We start from the raw sequence: 16,784 nt of genomic DNA, 5'->3' as shown, positions 1-16,784 counted from the left end.
TGGGTGCATGTGTGTACGTGCCCAAGATCCCGAGAGGAGAAAAGAGAAGGGATTGCAGCATGGCCATCCCCCCTGGGCGGTGAATTCTTGCTTTCTGTCTCTCTGTCTTTCTGGCAAGTGCATGCGTCATATAGCAAAGAAACCTATCTCTCAAAAATAAATAAATAAATAAATAAATAAATAAATAAATAAATAAAAGGCAAATGTCAAAAGCATGAAGTTGTGTGTTTCAGAAGATGCATTTATGAGTTTGTTTTGTTTTGCTAGAGGGCACATGTGCTCACTAGGAAGAGACAGAGAAAGTGAGAAAGCAGTCTCATGGAGCATAGTACCAACTCAATCTTTTCTCTCCCACTTTTCCCTCCTTCTGGGGTTTTGGGTGTGCATGCAGCTCAGTGTGTTCTTCAAACCACCAGGTTCAGGACTCGAAGCCTGCTATTGGTTGTGTGGAATCTGGCTGCCTTCACCACTAGGCCATGGTGCCAGCCTGCATTTGCCTGTTTATTTTATTTTATTTTATTTTATTTTATTTTATTTTATTTTGGATTGCTCTGACTCCGCTCATCCTTACACTGGCAACATTTGAAAAAGTGGTCACAGTTCTACTGAGCTGGTTATCTATGCTTCCGTTCATGTAAGGAATGTCTTCTGGCTTTCTTGGTGGAAAGCCCTACACAGGAGGGGGTGGAGCTCCACGGGATCACGAGAAGCCTATTGGAGGTTTAGCAGAGAAGCCCCAGAATTACCGTCACGGGGTTGCAATTCTTTTCCCCATCTCTACTGTTACTTTTTGTACAATTCCTAGCAAAACATTGGTATGTTTGGGCCTTGATTTCCTTACCTATGAAGTGGGTGTAATAGTATCTGCTCTGTAACTCTTGAAGCTTGTTTAAGGACTTCATGTGGGGCGGGAATGTACGTAACTGTGATATAAGACGGACAGATAGAGCAGGGATAACAGAGATATTAGTAGTCAGGGTTTCACAAAAAGTGTAGACATTAAGTTAAACTCAAACATCAAGAAAGGCTTTTTAGTAAGGTGTCATATTAAGCTGTAATGTACACTCTGAAAGTAAACCTCATGCTTATGTAAAAACCCTTTATAATGATCAGCTTATAGAATTTAAAGCATTAATTTCATTTATTTTTTAGAATAATTGGACAAAATTGTATAGGGCATGGAACCCAGTCTCCCTTCCTGTTAACATTAGTGCTCTACTTATTAATATGACAGTTTCTTCCCTCCCTGATTGTCTCAAGCAGCTGTAAGAGAGCCAACTATAGACCCCTTGTATAACCAGATTTTATAAACGTTATATATAAAACATGAAATTGCTTAATGGCTGTGATGTATTAAGGTATGAATTTTTACAGTAAATCCAAGGATAAAGAACCTTTAAAAATTAATCTACTTTCTGATACACTTTCCCACAGAGACCATGAGATGGTTTGCAGCCAAGTTGGCTTTGAAAAACCATCACTAGATGCTATTTTTTCCTGATTGTTTAAAATGCCAATTGCAGGTATCAGAGGGATGATTTGCCTAGCCTTATACAGGAATCCCAGTTGCATGAAAGGTTTGGGACTTTTTTTCATTTATTTATTTCACTCAAATTAATGTAAATAATTTTTAGGGTAGGTACCAGAAAATGAATGATAAGCCTATTTTAAACTGGCCCAGCCTTCTTGCATCTGCCTGATGAAAAGCAATACACAGAGTAGTTTACACATATGAATAAAAACATGAAGTATTACTAAGTTTCTATTTTAAATGAAACAAAAGTAGTTTATATACCTGGAAAAGGTTTAGTTTTGTTTAATAACATTTCCAAAGTAGCTGTTTCCTTTTTCTCCCCTCCTTCCCCTACTCCCATCTGAGAACTTTCTATCGTAGAGTACTTTTTAAGACTCAGTTGGGGAAGGGCTGCATAATGTATATGATTGCATACGAAGAATAGCAAAACTGGAGGAAAAAAAGGCCTATTTCAAAATGATAGGTATTAATATAATTCCTATTTCCTTGGGGGGAAAGGAATTTTCTATCCCTACTGCCATTTTATAATGCTGTCAGTGGTGGCATTTTATTTGACTGTTTTTAACCTTTAGTATAAGAGTTAAAGCTATCAGGACTTTCAAAGGAAAGAGTTGAAATTTTAGTTATCCAATTCCGCCTCCCTTTTAAAGTCAGTTTCCAAAATGGATGACAATGAAATCTCCTAAAATAGCATTGCCCTAATACTAAATGGCAAGGGGACATGTGTTCTGAATCCTCTGGGTGGTGCTCACTTTGCAGGAAAGCCAAAAGCGAATCAACTGTGGTGGAAGACCCATGTCTCCTAAAAAATGACAGACTCATTAGATTCTTTCAGAAGAGAAATAATCACACAAATAATTCCGTGACAAATAGAGATTTTTTCTTAAAAGGCTCAATAAACCAAGCAACTATATTTTTGTAGAATTAATACATTTAACATGACTCAAAAATTCTTTTCTCTTTTTTTTCCTTGTTGGCATCTGGCCAACAGTAGTTTGAATGAGCATTTCTAATTCTTCTATCCTCTTTTCATATCCACTCTTACGGTGATCTCACTGTGAGTGGATTGCTTTTCCCCAGTCTTTGAATTTGGACTTGAACACATGACTTGTTTTGGCTAATGGCATGTGGACAGAGTGATGGCATATCAGTTCTGAGCTTTAGTTTTAAGCAGTTCCATATGTCCACCTGCATTCTTAAGCTCTGATGTCACCATGAGAAAACCGGTCTTGACTCACTTGCTGGTTCAAGGTACATAAAATTCACACAGTACAGACCTGACTCTGCAGACCCACGGCACAGAATACAACAGCACCACCTGTCCTGTTTATCCACGCAAGGCAATATTAGTGTGTCAGCCAATTTCTCTTTTCACTGCTTGTTACATTGCATTACTAATACATGGACTTTGATTGACCAATGACTGTTTTGAAATAGCTTTCTATAAAACATTAGCAGGAAGTTAATTATGTGCCATTGTTTATGATTTTTGTTTGTTTGTCTTGTTAGATTTTAGTGGTTTTTTCTTTCTTTCTTTGATGGCAGGGGTGGGGGTGGGGAGAAGATGGGCACCCACAATGGGATCTTCCTGTCGTAATCTACTTCCGGCTTTAGCTGTATAAGAACATGAGCACATGTGTGCACTTAGCATGTATAGGAAGCCCTCATACATGAATCTAGGATCTTTTTATTTGGCCTCAGAATTGTGGAACTTTGGATCACTACTGTGTCTCTGTAGTTATCCTTTCTTCAGTTTTAATATTAAGTATGTACCCTGGGCTTTGATCTCTAAATTATATAGCTGGGATGGTTACAGATTTTATCTTTTGTGCCATTTTTCATTGGTAATTCAAAGAAGTGTAAAGCCCCAAGGGAAAGAAGACTTTGATTATTAGTGACTATGAGCATAATGTATGAATAATAATAATAAAATAATATAAATAAAAAAATAATTAAAAAGAGAGGACGTGTCCAAAGATGGTATATATTTTCAAATATCTATCAGAGTACTAATACGGGATCTGAACTAGTCAGAACATCACTGACTAATTCTGTTTCCATGCAGTGTAGTAAAGGAAATTAGAGTAGGGGCTGGGAAATCTGGGACTAACCCTTTGTTATGCCACCAATTACCTGTTCTCCTTAGAAAAAGCCTCTTAATAACTACTTAAGCCATAGATCCCATAAGACTACAAATTCTACAATTCTCTAATTTTATATCTTTCGCTTGGCTCTGACAATTCTCAGGAACATCAAAAAATAAAATCCTGATAACACTGTCATTAATAATATAAGCAAGGGAGAAATAGAGGAGGAATCTACAGAGACGTTTTTGGCTGCTCAAGAACCTCTCCAATAAGATCGATTTAAGAAAGGACATGTACATAATGTATGAATATAATAAAAATTAAATAAATAAAAAAGAAAGCAAATGTACAAAGATGAAAAGAGAACTATGTAACAAAGGAGAACTGATGCTAATAAAGTTAAAGCCCCTAATAAGATGAAACTTATTAATGCTAAATTTAAAATAAGATGATTTATGGTGAGAAGAAGAAGAACAAATGCTTAGTTACCTGAGACTCACACAAGGGGAGTCCCTGATGTGGGCCCTAGACTTTAGAGAGTTCCATTTTGGTCTGGCTCTGGTGAGTCCTCTCCAATTTGAATGAAAAGATCATGGGATCTAGGGTGCATGCCCATATAGATCATATCTCATGTGTCTAAACCATGATCCGTATAACATGGGAACCTGAAATTATCCACCTGAAGGTCTTAACTCTGCTTTCAGTGCTTGCACAGGCCTTTTCCCTGAGCCTGTCCTCACAAGAACAGATTTCCAACATATGGCTGTTTGCAGGACACAAGGCATAGCCTCAGTATGTGGGCTGAAGTATGCATGAGTGTTGGAAGATAAGGCTAGAGTTAGGCAGAGGAATGAGATAGGCTTGGGTTGGCTTCATGGGCGTGAAACCTATGCAGTCACACAGACACCCACACAAAGAACAACTTTATTCTTGTTTTAATGCTTTGAGATAGTCTTAATAATTTCATCTTTGAGTTCTTGTTTTGAAAGTGAAGTCTAATAAAACAATGAAGTATATATATGAGTGGTGGAGATACATGCATAATCATGCACACTGTTCCTTACCACATCTTTTGCATACATGATACATTGATGGTGCCCCATAAGTACAGAATCCAGCGGACTCACAATGCATGGAACATCAGAGATTCCAAGGAATTTCAAATAAGTACGATAGGCCTATGACTAAATAAGGGCATCAACAACCCAAGGGAAGCCATGCTTTCTATTTGAGCCAGAACTTGCTTTGAATACAGAAAGGGAGAAATGTTGTCCTTAAACAAATAAGCAAAGACCTGTATAGTAAGTAATATTTTTTATTTGTGTTATTTCTTTCTCTTAACCAATTATTTTTTTGCTAAAAGTTATGCCATAAAGGAAAAGAGAAAGATAAGTTGATCCATTGTGCCTTTACCTTTAAGTCTTTCCTTGCTCATCAGTAAGCCTCAGGTAGAAATTTTTGATAGAATACAAATATAAAAAAAACTAAAAAGGAATGAATTAGTTTTGTGCAGTGTTTCCACTATTGTGATAACAATGAATCTCATATATACGTATGAGCTACAGAAATGCATCACATAATTTAGGTGATTTTGTACATGAGTTAAATGTGCCTATATTTGCATATAAAACTGGCATTGTACAATATAAAAGAGTGCAATATAAAGATTTTACAAAATATATTTGCATTTAAATTGGCATTGCATAACATGAAGATATAAACTTTGTGCTAATAATTTAAAATCTTAATTTTTCTTTACTCAAATAGCATATGAAAACACCTAGAGCAAGTTGATAAAGAGAGATTGCACAAGAAAAAGAACAATGTCATATTTTAGTACTTTTATGACATTTTATACTATTGTTAGTAATATAGGCTTGCATTTTGTTTTTTACTGGGCTCTGTAAACTATATAGCTTATTGTGGCTGAGTCATAGGTGAGAGTCCCTTGATGAGGACTAGCTCTCATTGAATCTAAATTTTAAGCCACCCTTCTATCACAGCACTATTACTGGATCTTTTAAAGGTATATTTGTCAAGGTAAGAAGATACAACCAACTAGTAGATTTGGGTAGATATAACTTTTAAATATATAGAAATATAATATGTGGGCATCTGTATTTTCTCTTGCTCTAGGCTTTGTGACTGTTAGGTAGGGAATTGCTGTTCGATGTCAACAGTGTTATGAAAACAGAGAACAGAAAAGAGTTTTGACTTTTTTGAGAGAGGAAGTGCTGACATGAGCTTTTGGTTGCCTCTATCACATCCAACTCTAGCAATATCAGAATAAGTTGAGGATATTAAGGTCTGAAAAAAAAATTCCATCTCACAGAAACTTCTAGGAAGATTAAGGTGATTGTGACCTGGCATGGGGTGGAAAGCTCTCTTCAGGATATGTGGGCTGAGAACTTCTTTCAGGAGTTTGGTGAAGGAAGAGCTCTAGAGTGGTGGTGTTTTACAAAAGAAAAATAGAAGCACCTGCCTAGCATGGCTCAGTCTCATGTATCAGGCAGTATTGAAATCGAGCTTAGGTGTAAATGGACTGTCTGAGCTGTTAAGAGTTGCCTTCTACTGTTCTCCTACATTATGAATGTGACTTGATCAAATAGGGAAATCTCTTAGTGCCAACTGAGCAGTAAAGAAAGACAAATGGAGTTTTGCCAAAAGGTAGAGGTGCAAATATAGATGGAGTTGGGCAGCAAACTGATGGATTTAAGCTGGGATCTTTGCACTGGAGCCTGTCTACTTCTAGGCTACTATACTCTCTTGAAAGTCTCTTAGAGAGTTGTAGAGTAAAGGCTTTGGCCCTTGATCCCAGAGTACACATTAACACTCAAGATAAGTCATACCCAAAGCTAATTTCTGGGAACTAAAATGAAAATGTCCATATAATTTATCATTGAAACGAGGACACTTTTGAGAGTAAAAAGGGGAAATAAATAACTTCCTGGGCTTATTAGGTATAAACCAAAAACATCCCAGGTCAACCTAGATACATAGCCACACTTCCCATAAGTTTTATTGGTGTAAATTTAAAAAGCAACTTCCTAGATGAATACATTAAAAAAAAGTACTCCCCACATGTGGATGAGGTTAAACAAAAGCACAATTTTTGAGCCAGGAAATTAGAATTCAGCAGTCATTCCGGAGATATGAATGAGCAAAAGATAGCATAATATTGTTTGATTTGACAAGTGGATTACCGTTTAATCTTTAGGTGAAAAAAGTTAACTTCAGCTTCTGGGATGATGCAGCCATGTGCCAGGGCACTAATTTGGTTGTAGAGCTAAATACATTCCATGTCCTGGTTCTCTTCATTGGGCACATTGTTCAATTGACAAGGAGTGATATATATGGGGTTTCTGCCTATGATCTTAGGGGCATATTAGCTCAAAAAATATATTGAGGTATCTGAGGAGCCCATGTACTATCAAAAAGATGATATACTGAAATTATAATTTCAGATTTAATTAAAAATAAACAGCACCAGATTTTAAATCAGCATACTAAATACTTGTAAAAAATGCAAGAACATTCATAATTTGAAAGAAGAACAAGCAGTTTTAAATAAAAGCCATTTTTGAATATCATAAAATGCCCCTAGATTAAAACCATAAAGTCTGCCAAACAGAATAGGAAAGGGGAAAAACATATCTAGGAAATTTGTAAAGAATATGAAGAATAAAACAAAGAATAAATTCAAAATGTCTCAGAAAGAATGAATGCATAGATGAACTGTAAATTAGTAGGCGTTATACAGATATAAGATTTCTCCATTGTAAATGTAGGACAGAAAATAATGGAATAATAATAATTTCAAAGTTCTAAGCAAAATAGATGTGAACCTAGAATTTTATACCTTGCTAAGTTATCATTTACATGACAGACATCATAGTGAAGATATTTCAAGGCACATAAAACCCCAGGTTTGCCATATAAAAACCTTGTTTACAAACACTTATTTAGAAATCAAGTCATAAATGAATAAATAAATAAGTAAATAAATAAGAAATATACTATGAAATATATAGAAGGTATTATAATTACAATTTATGCTTTGAAAACTCAGGGATAAGATCAATGGGGATATTCATTATAATACACAGCTAAGATTCTGGATGAGGATGGTGAAGAGAGCGCAGAGGAAGGTAAAATCATATTGCATTGCTTTTCTTTTTGGGGGATATTAGATTAATGTTTAAAATATTCATAGGAAGAAATGAATGTAAATGTATATCCTAGTCTGTTTGTGTTGCAGTAACAGAATACCTGAGACTGAGTGACTTATAAAGAAAAGCTTGTTTGCCTCAAGATTCTGGTGTCTGGGAAGTCCAAGATCATGGAGTGGCATCTGAACAGCCTCCATATCCATGTCACAACATGGCCAAGAAAAGTGGAAAGAAAAGCAGGTATATGCAAGAAAAGAGACCTGAAGGTGACTGACTTGGTTTTATAACAACCTGCTCTCACAGAAACTAAGGAGGGAGCACTGATTCAACCTTTCTCTATTTGCGAGGGATCTTCCCCCATATACAAATATCTCACTAGAACTCAACCCTGAACTACTTAAGTATCAAATTACAGAATGAGGCTTCGATGCAGACACACACTCAAACCACAGCAATGTAGGTCTTAATAAAGTGTATGTAACCACAGAAGAAAAAAAGTAGATTAAAAAAAAAAAAAAACTAGTTTTGAAAGGAGATGTCATAGAACAGGGGGAGAAATCAGAATGAAATGAAAGTGTGAGAAACAGAAATAAAGCTAAATGGTCAAAATAAATCCCACTATAGTGTTAGTTACAATAACTATGAATAAACTGAGTTAAATTAGGAGGCAGCTGAATTAAGCATATAAACTGAAGACAGAAGTCTGACTGCTTTTTCTTAATTTCCAAAATCCTTTCCAGAGGATCTGGAGGGAGTCACACTCACAAACAGACCATTTTAACCTATTAGTAACAGGAGTCTTTCTACATTCTGTCCCCAGTATAGGATCTTTGTGATATATATTAAGCCTCCTTATCTCTGTTAAAGTACATTCCTTTTTGACTTCAGCAACTTTTCTTTCCCAACTACCAACCTAAAAATTGTAAAACCCACCTATAACCTACAAGCCTCTGCTTCCACATGTCCTGCCTTTTTGGGCCAGACCAATGAAAAAGCTCTTCATTAAATTCTGAACTCTGTCTCTCTCTCTAAAAATCAAATAAAAGAAACCCCTGTAGCTGATCACCCTGAGAAAGACATGTTTTGCCTTCTCTCTGGGTCTAGGTCTCTTAAATAGTGCTTAGAAATAAATCACATTTAGTTATTATTTTTACAGAGTTGATTATTTCTGTCCTCCAAGCTCTAACAACATGGCTGTCTAAATGAGTTATCCTTTAAATAATAGGCTAGAGAAAAGCTGATAATAAAAATTTTAAAAAGAGATGTGAAGTAAATATGAACCAAAAAAAGGTCAGTGCTGTGACTAAAAATGATAAAATTGAATTTATGACAAAATGCATCATAACGTCCAGGGAGTTGATATATACCGGTTAAAAAAATCCAATATATTAAGAATGCATAATAGCCATGACTATCTATATGTGTACTAAAATAGAGTGTAAAACATGAGACAAAGTAATCTGATAGAAGCATATGGCAAAACTGAAAACTTAAAAAAAAACTGGTATTATAATACTAGTTTCTTAGAACTAAATAGGTCAAGCAGACGAAACAAAAGTTTGAATAATGTTCTAATTTCAAACTGATTCAGGAAGAACTTTTCATTCAACAAACATCTAGTCCCACTGTGCTGTGGCAAACAGGAGGTTTAGAAGTGGATTACAGGGGCCAGCAAGTGGCATGGTGGTTACAGGCTCTGGACTCCCACATGGCTGATCACAGTTCAAGTCCTAGAACTGTGGCTTGCTCTTTCTCTCTTTCCCCCACCCCACTATGTCCCTCTCTGGTCAAATTAAAATAAATAAAATAAAATAAAGTTAAATAAAATAATTCTTAAAAAAACAACGAAGAAGTGGATTATTAAAAAAAAAAAAGAAGAAGAATGTGAAATTGTCCTATATAAAAATAAGAAAAAGTTTTAGTAATAAAACCAGTATGGCTGGGACCAGCAGGTGCTGTAATGATTATGTTGCTGGTCTCCCATGTAGTGAACAGCAATTTGAGTACAGGACCCTATGCTTAAAATTCACGCCAGGCATGTGAACATGTGTGCCCAAGATCCTGAGAGGAGAATGGAGGAGAAGGGATTGTGGCATGGCCATCCTCCCAGGAGGGTGATTTCTCATTTTCTGTCTCTCTGTCTCTGTTTCTCTAGCAAGTGCAGATGCTCTATAACAAAAATCTCTCTAAAAAACAAATGAATAAACAAACAAAAACCCCAGTATGGCATATGGTTCACAACCAATATGCTAAGTGGCATGTAGCAGCACTGTACAATAGAAATATAATTCAAGCTGTATATTTGGTTTTAATTTTTGCATAGGTGCTTAAAAAAGAAGCAGAAAATATAAATGCCAATAATACTTATTCAGTGCTATGAATCCAAAATGTTATCATTTCAACATATAATTAAAAGAATTAATGAGATACTTTACAATTTTCTCAACTATGAAAATCTAAAATCTAGGCTCATTTTAGGTTTACAGCACATCTAAGTGTCCAGTAAGAAGTGAGTGATTACCAAATTGGACAATGTGAACTCACAATTGACCCTTGTATTCATGGACACTACAGAAAAGATGGGAAAAGTACAAATTGTTTTGTAGATGATGTTGGAAAAAATTAGGCATTTTATGGAGAAGAATAAACCTGCATGCTTATCTCATATTCCATACAAAAGTAAATTCACCTGGAACAGAGATCTCTGAGAGAAAGGAAAAAGTATAAAGTGAAAAGAAGAAGATATAGGAGAGGACTTTGTGTCGTGTGAGTTTGAAAGTCTGGACCTTAAAAATAAAGTCACCACATAAACAATGTCCCAGTTTGATTATATAAAAAGAAGAATTTTATGTTCAATAAAGATTGGATAAATACAATTATAGACAGCTGATAAATTAGCTGAGAGAAGTATTCGGCAATATATGTAATGTGAAAAACACACCTGAAGTCCAGCAAATCTGAAAAGAAAACCCAAGTGAAAAGGGGTACAAATAGGCAATTGGAGAAGAGAAATCCAGAGTATCACCGACTCTATCTACCTTGTATATCTTTTCTGCACTTTTAAGACCAAATGGTCATACAGTTTTATATTCCTCTTTTTAATTGCTCTGTATACAGCGAGAGTGTTAATCACACACTTAAGAGCAGTGGGGGGAGTTGCCAGGACGTGCAAATGCAGCCATGTTTCTTTTTCTATTTGGTTCTCTCTGGAACACAACACTTTTTTTCTCCTGTAATGCAGGGTTTTCATTAACACAAACTGGTGTTAATATTTTTTTCCCCAGTAAATGTATTTTTAAAATTTTATGAACCTTTCAAATTTGCCTCTTTCAATTGTTTGTAGTAAATTCTCAGTAGAGAAAAATAAATGGGAAAATCAGAAGAATGATTACAATTGAAATAAGAACATCTATTTTATGCAGAAATAGGACGTTCTATTCTATTACATAAAGAGGGATGAGTCAATAGCGTGAGTGGGTTTGTTTGTGAGTATGCGTATAGGTGTTGCCTGAGAATTCTCTGATTATGTAGCAATTGAAATGAGAGTCACTTAAATACTGATTAAGCATCTTTCAATGTTAATATTAAACCAGTATGACTCAGATGGGATTTTAAGGAATTAGCTTTCCATTTCCTCTCCAAACTATGAGAGAGTAGGCCCAATGTAGAGTCTCTCAATATTCTAGTGAATATATACAATATGCTTTGTGCATACCTGAATTGAGAATAAAAAATATTTTTTGTTTTAATTTTACCTTACTACTCACTTTATAATGTTGCACTGAGTTAGAAGGGGCATTTTTTTTTTTTTTGAGAGGTTTTCGCTATAGGGCATGTGCGCTCACCAGACAGACAGAGAGAGACATAGCGACAGAAAGTGAGAAATCACCCCCCCAGAGGGGATGGTCACGCTGCAATCCCTTCTCCTCCATTCGCCTCTCGGGATCTTGGGCACGCATGCATACGTGCCCGGCGTGAGTTTTAAGCCACCGGGTCTGGGATTCAATCCGTGGTTGGCTACGTGGGAGCCCAGCGACATAGCCATTACGCTAACTGCTGGTTCCCAGAAGGGGCATTTTTGTAATCATCCCCTAACAAGTTTTTAAGTCTAAAATGTTATTGTGTAAATAACTCAAGATATTTGTGTGAGTATATGAATTATTCCACACCTCCTTCTTTTTGAAGAAAGATTTTTGCTATAGGGAGTATGCACTTGCAGGAGAGACAGAAGGCGAGAAATCATCCCCTGGGGTGGCCATGCAGCAATTCCTCCTCCTCCACTCTCCACTTGGAATTTTGGGCATGCACGCACACACACCCTGCATGAGTTTTAAGCCACTGGGTCTGGGACTCGAACCACGGTCAACTATGTGGGAGTCCAGTGATGTAACCATTAGGCCATTTGCTGGTTCCCTTCACAGCTCTTTTGAGGGAGAAAAGAGAAGAGTTGGGTTTCGACAGTGAAAAATGAGATACAGATCCATCATGGAAATGTTTGTATACTTAGGGCAATGAGAGTGTGATCTAAAAAAATCAGAAAGCTACGATTGGGGGAAAAAGAGATTAAAGTTGTTTAGCATGAGTTATATTTGATGAATTTCAAAGAAAGACAACATTGTAAAGCCACCATAAACATACACATGTATGTTTATGAGGGGACTTCAAAAAGTTCATGGAAAGTGGAATTAAAGTTCATTGTGGTACAAAAACATGAAATTGGTGCACAATTTTTTCATGATATGAATTTTTCATGGACTTTTGAAGACTCCCTCATATATGTATATGTATATGCATATGCATGTATATGTAATACATTGATATTTAGTTATAAAATGTCAACAGTTAGGTTAGAGACTTTTATACTTTCTTTCTCTTTCTCTTAAAGCTGGCCATGTTTCAGAATCTCATCTGTGGAAGTAAAAAAACAAAGTTCAGATGTCCAAACCCTATCACTGATGATTATCCTTCAGTAGGATCTGGATTTTTTTATTAACAGTTAAAATCCTCCATCAGGCAAGTCTGATGTGATGCACAGCCACGATTTAATGCTTTAAAGTAAACACTACCTTACTATATCAGTATTTTATAGTTATACTAATAGATGTGAACTTTAGTTGGTTAAATCTGATGTTAAAGGCACTCCCCACTTGAAAAAAAAAAAAAGAAACTTGTACTCTCTACTGCCACTTGGTGGCAGCATACATATTTCGCAAGGGCAATTATTGTAGAAGGCCAAGTTAATAGAACATTTTAGAACTAGGAAACCACACAGAGATCATGTTGTCTAGCTTCCTCTTCTTAGAGTTGTGAAAACTAAGACCCATATATACATGACATGATTTCTCTCCAGTTAAAGAGAGCTAGTGACAGAGCATGAAATAAAAATGTTCCCTGGATTTTTAATTTAGTGCTATTTCTATTAATGTCAAATTATGGCTCAAACTTCAGTGTGACAGATTTGGGATTGAATTCTTGCTTGAATTTACTGCTATGTGCCTTTTGGCAAGTTACTAAAACACTTTGAACCCTGCTTTTCACAGATGTAAAATGTATAATGTTGAGACTTGGATAATATACAGGACAAGAGACCCGAGACCTGTTCTTAACATGTAGAAGTAGTTTAAAGATTTGGCTCTCATCCCTCGTAAACAATCTCTATCCATTTAACAGTTAAAGTGCCATTCAACTGGCAAACTGCCTCAGGGCTCACAGTATCTTGGCAAGAGAAATGACTTTTTCTTTTTCCACTGGGGATTCTTTAGACCTGATATTCTAACTGCAGTTCACAACAAGCTTTTGTTGTTTATATCATATTCATAAAAATGAAAGAAAAATTTTAAAACTGTTTATTAATTAAGCAATTAATTTATAATTACCTTATACATTAAGTTTGCCTGATCCTCACAGAATATGTTAATATTGGTGGTTAGAATTCTAAATAGTATTTTGACAGGAATATCTATCTTGAATATGAGTAATATGTACTCGCCCTATTAAGAATAATTAGAGTCCTCTTAAAATTTGTTTTAATGGGCAGAAAATTTCTTCTGACTCATTTAAGCTACCTGACAAAAAAACAAAACAAAACTCCCAGACTTCTTGTTTAAAAGGCTTTTAAAATAAAGCAAAGAACTATTTGTAACATTTCCCAAACTTCCCTGTGATCAAGCAGGCAAAGATACCTAAAGATCATTATGCCCATTTTTGTGTTTCTCAAGTAAATGGGCCTAATAAGCAGTTAAGCCAGAGCTCTTCTCTCAATGTATTTTTTAATTTTGTATGAAAACAGTACGAGGAAAAAAAGGTCAATAAGAGAATCAGGATATTAAGTAGATAGAAGTGTATATACCAAACTCATGATTCTGGTGGCTGGAAAATCCAAAGTCCTAGACTTACAACGTGGCCAGTGGCAGCACGGAAAATGGCAGGTGTGTGCTGAGAGAGTAAGAGAGAGGGTTCACAGTATGCTGCTTCTCTTTTATAGTAACCGGTTCTTATGAGAACAAACCTCTTCTAACAAAGTCTGAAACCCAGTGGGTCTCTAGAGACATCATTAATCTATTTGTGAGAGTGCCGCTTCTGTACTGCAATCAGCATGATCTGATCACTGCTCACTAGGCCTTAACAATTCACAACATCAAATTCCAAAACATGAAAATGTGGGGCTTAACTGTCATCCAAACCATCGCAATTAAAGAAAGACATTGTGTTTGGGAGATAAGATACGCTGGTCAAGAGTACAGAGATCTTGGTAATCTATTTTCTCGCAGCTTCTCAGTCCATTGTGTTCAGCAATGAGTAATCTGAACCTGTAGATGTTCTTCACTCAACGCGGTCTTGGGAAATATAAACATAAAATAAAATCCAACGATGTCTCCTTAGTACCTCTACGATATTTTGGTTAACTTCCTACTCAGTCATATGGACATTTCAATTTACAGCTTTCTCTGCTTTAGCACTTTTATTCATTATTAATTCACACATATAGGCAACAGCATTCCTTAATTCCATAGATGCTCCATTGCTGATTGTAATCAGTCTGGTAGAAAGAAAAGAATCAGTAGGAAAAAGTCATTGACCTGGTGGAGTGGGGACAGAATAATTGTAGAAGAGGACTCTTGATTGTCAAATTAGAAATTTCATTTCTCCTTTTCCTTAAATCTTTCTTATCAGATCTTGTCTAATTTTTTTTTCTTCCCATTCTTTCAAACAAGAAGACACTAATTGTTGCACTGTCTCTGGTTTGTTGTAAAACAACTATTGTTTTAGGTTTGTTGGTTTGTTTTTTTTTTTGAAATGCATCATTATTTTTTTTTTTTACCACAGTTAAAAAAAAAGAAAAAAAAAAGAAAAAATGCACAGTCTTTGGAACAAAAGAATTAAAGGCAGAAATTTAAAGGAAAAAAACATATTCAAAGAACATAGTGAGGTATAAAAAAGTTTTAGGTTTCTTGCTGTTTAGTGAATATTAGTGCTTTCAGCCACACCAAAGGAGTCTTAGGTGTTAATGAAGGATTAAGGTTTTTGTTTGAATTGGCTTTTACTGGGTGCTCCAGGCTTGGTTCTTTGCTCTTTGACAGAGGACCTGAAAACTAGCACATTTTCTTTGAAGTTCCAATAAAAAAAGAATCCCATTTCCTCAAGACCTTTAGGTGATTTTGGTCTTCAATAACTAGAAGGGTACAACAGGAAGATGACATAGAAATAATCTTATATTCTTAGGAATTGCTTTGGCCAAGCTTCTGGTTCCATTCTACATCTTATAGCAAAGGGCTTTACTAGGGCATTGGCTTTAATTATATTTAAAATGATATATTTTAAATGTACAATATAGGGCAGTCCCTCTTTTCTATGAGGAATACATTCCAAGACCCTCAGTTGGTGCCTGAGCCATGGATAGTAGCAAACCCTATACACATTGATTTTTTTTTGTACCTACACACCTAAGATAAAGTTTAATTTATAAGTTAGGTACAACTTATTACACATTAACAACAAACTAATAACAAAATAGAATAGTTATTAAAATATACTATAATAAAAGGTAAGTGAACGTGCTTTTTCTCATTTTATCAAAATATCTTCCTGTATGGTATTATATGCACCTATTTTCAGGCCATGGTTGACTGTGAATAACTGATACTGCTGTAAGCAAACCAGCCTCTGTGGTATTGCCAGTAGCACATCAGAATATTGGAAGCCAGGCGTCCACTACGGCTCGAGTGTTTGGTCTGAAAACACACTGGGTATGTGCACATGTATACAAGATCCTGGCCACCTGGAGGAATAGAGCAAAGGGTTTATAATGTGATCAAATCTGTGGAAGTTGTTTCTCTCTGTTCCTCACTCTCTTATCTCATGCATGCTCATGCACTCTTTCACAATAAAGGAAAGAGACTACCAGAAAAGTGGAATGGGTGGCATCTCATTTCCTGATCCAAAAGTGTACTACAAAGCTGTGGTAATCAAAACAGCATGGTACTGGCACAGAAACAGACAGGTGGACCAATGGAACAGAATAGAGTCCCCAGAAATAAATGCCCAAACATACAATCAACTGATTTTTGACAAGGGATACCAGTCAATCCAGTGGGAAAAAGAAAACCTCTTCAGCAAATGGTGCTGGAAAAACTGGATTTCCACTTGCAGAAAGATGAATCTGAACCCCTACCTCTCACAAAAATCAAGTCAAGGTGGATCAAAGATCTAAAGCTAAGACCCCAAACTATAAAACTGCTCCTGAAAAACACCGGGGAAACTCTGGGAGACATTGGGGTAGGGGAAAACTTCTTAAATAAGACTCCCAACTCACAGTCTATGATCCCTAAAATAGACAAGTGGGATTACATCAGACTAAGAAGTTTCTGCATGGCAAAAGACATAGTAATTAATGTGAATCGACAGTCCTCAGAATGGGAAAATATTTTTGTAAATTTTGCATCAGTTAAGGGACTGATAACCAGAATACACAAAGAACTAAAGAAGCTGTTTGGA

The 16,784-nt window shown here is 35.9% G+C and overlaps 1 protein-coding gene across 1 annotated transcript in view; it reads left to right on the top strand.

Annotated features, from left to right (window-relative positions):
* Window positions 1–641: 641 nt before the first annotated feature.
* Window positions 642–16,784, top strand: part of LOC102486548 (coiled-coil domain-containing protein 180-like) — a 22,491-nt gene continuing 6,348 nt past the window's right edge. Inside the window, exon 1 of the mRNA XM_006145512.2 lies at window positions 642–815. Within this exon, the coding sequence (XP_006145574.1) occupies window positions 642–815 (174 nt within the window). The remainder of the gene's footprint in view (window positions 816–16,784) is intronic.

This window comes from Tupaia chinensis, unplaced genomic scaffold, assembly GCF_000334495.1.
Source record: "Tupaia chinensis unplaced genomic scaffold, TupChi_1.0 Scaffold000147_1, whole genome shotgun sequence".
Taxonomy (NCBI): Eukaryota; Metazoa; Chordata; class Mammalia; order Scandentia; family Tupaiidae; genus Tupaia; species Tupaia belangeri.
The sequence above is the reverse complement of the archived record's forward strand: the minus strand, read 5'-3'. Positions and strand labels throughout refer to the sequence as shown.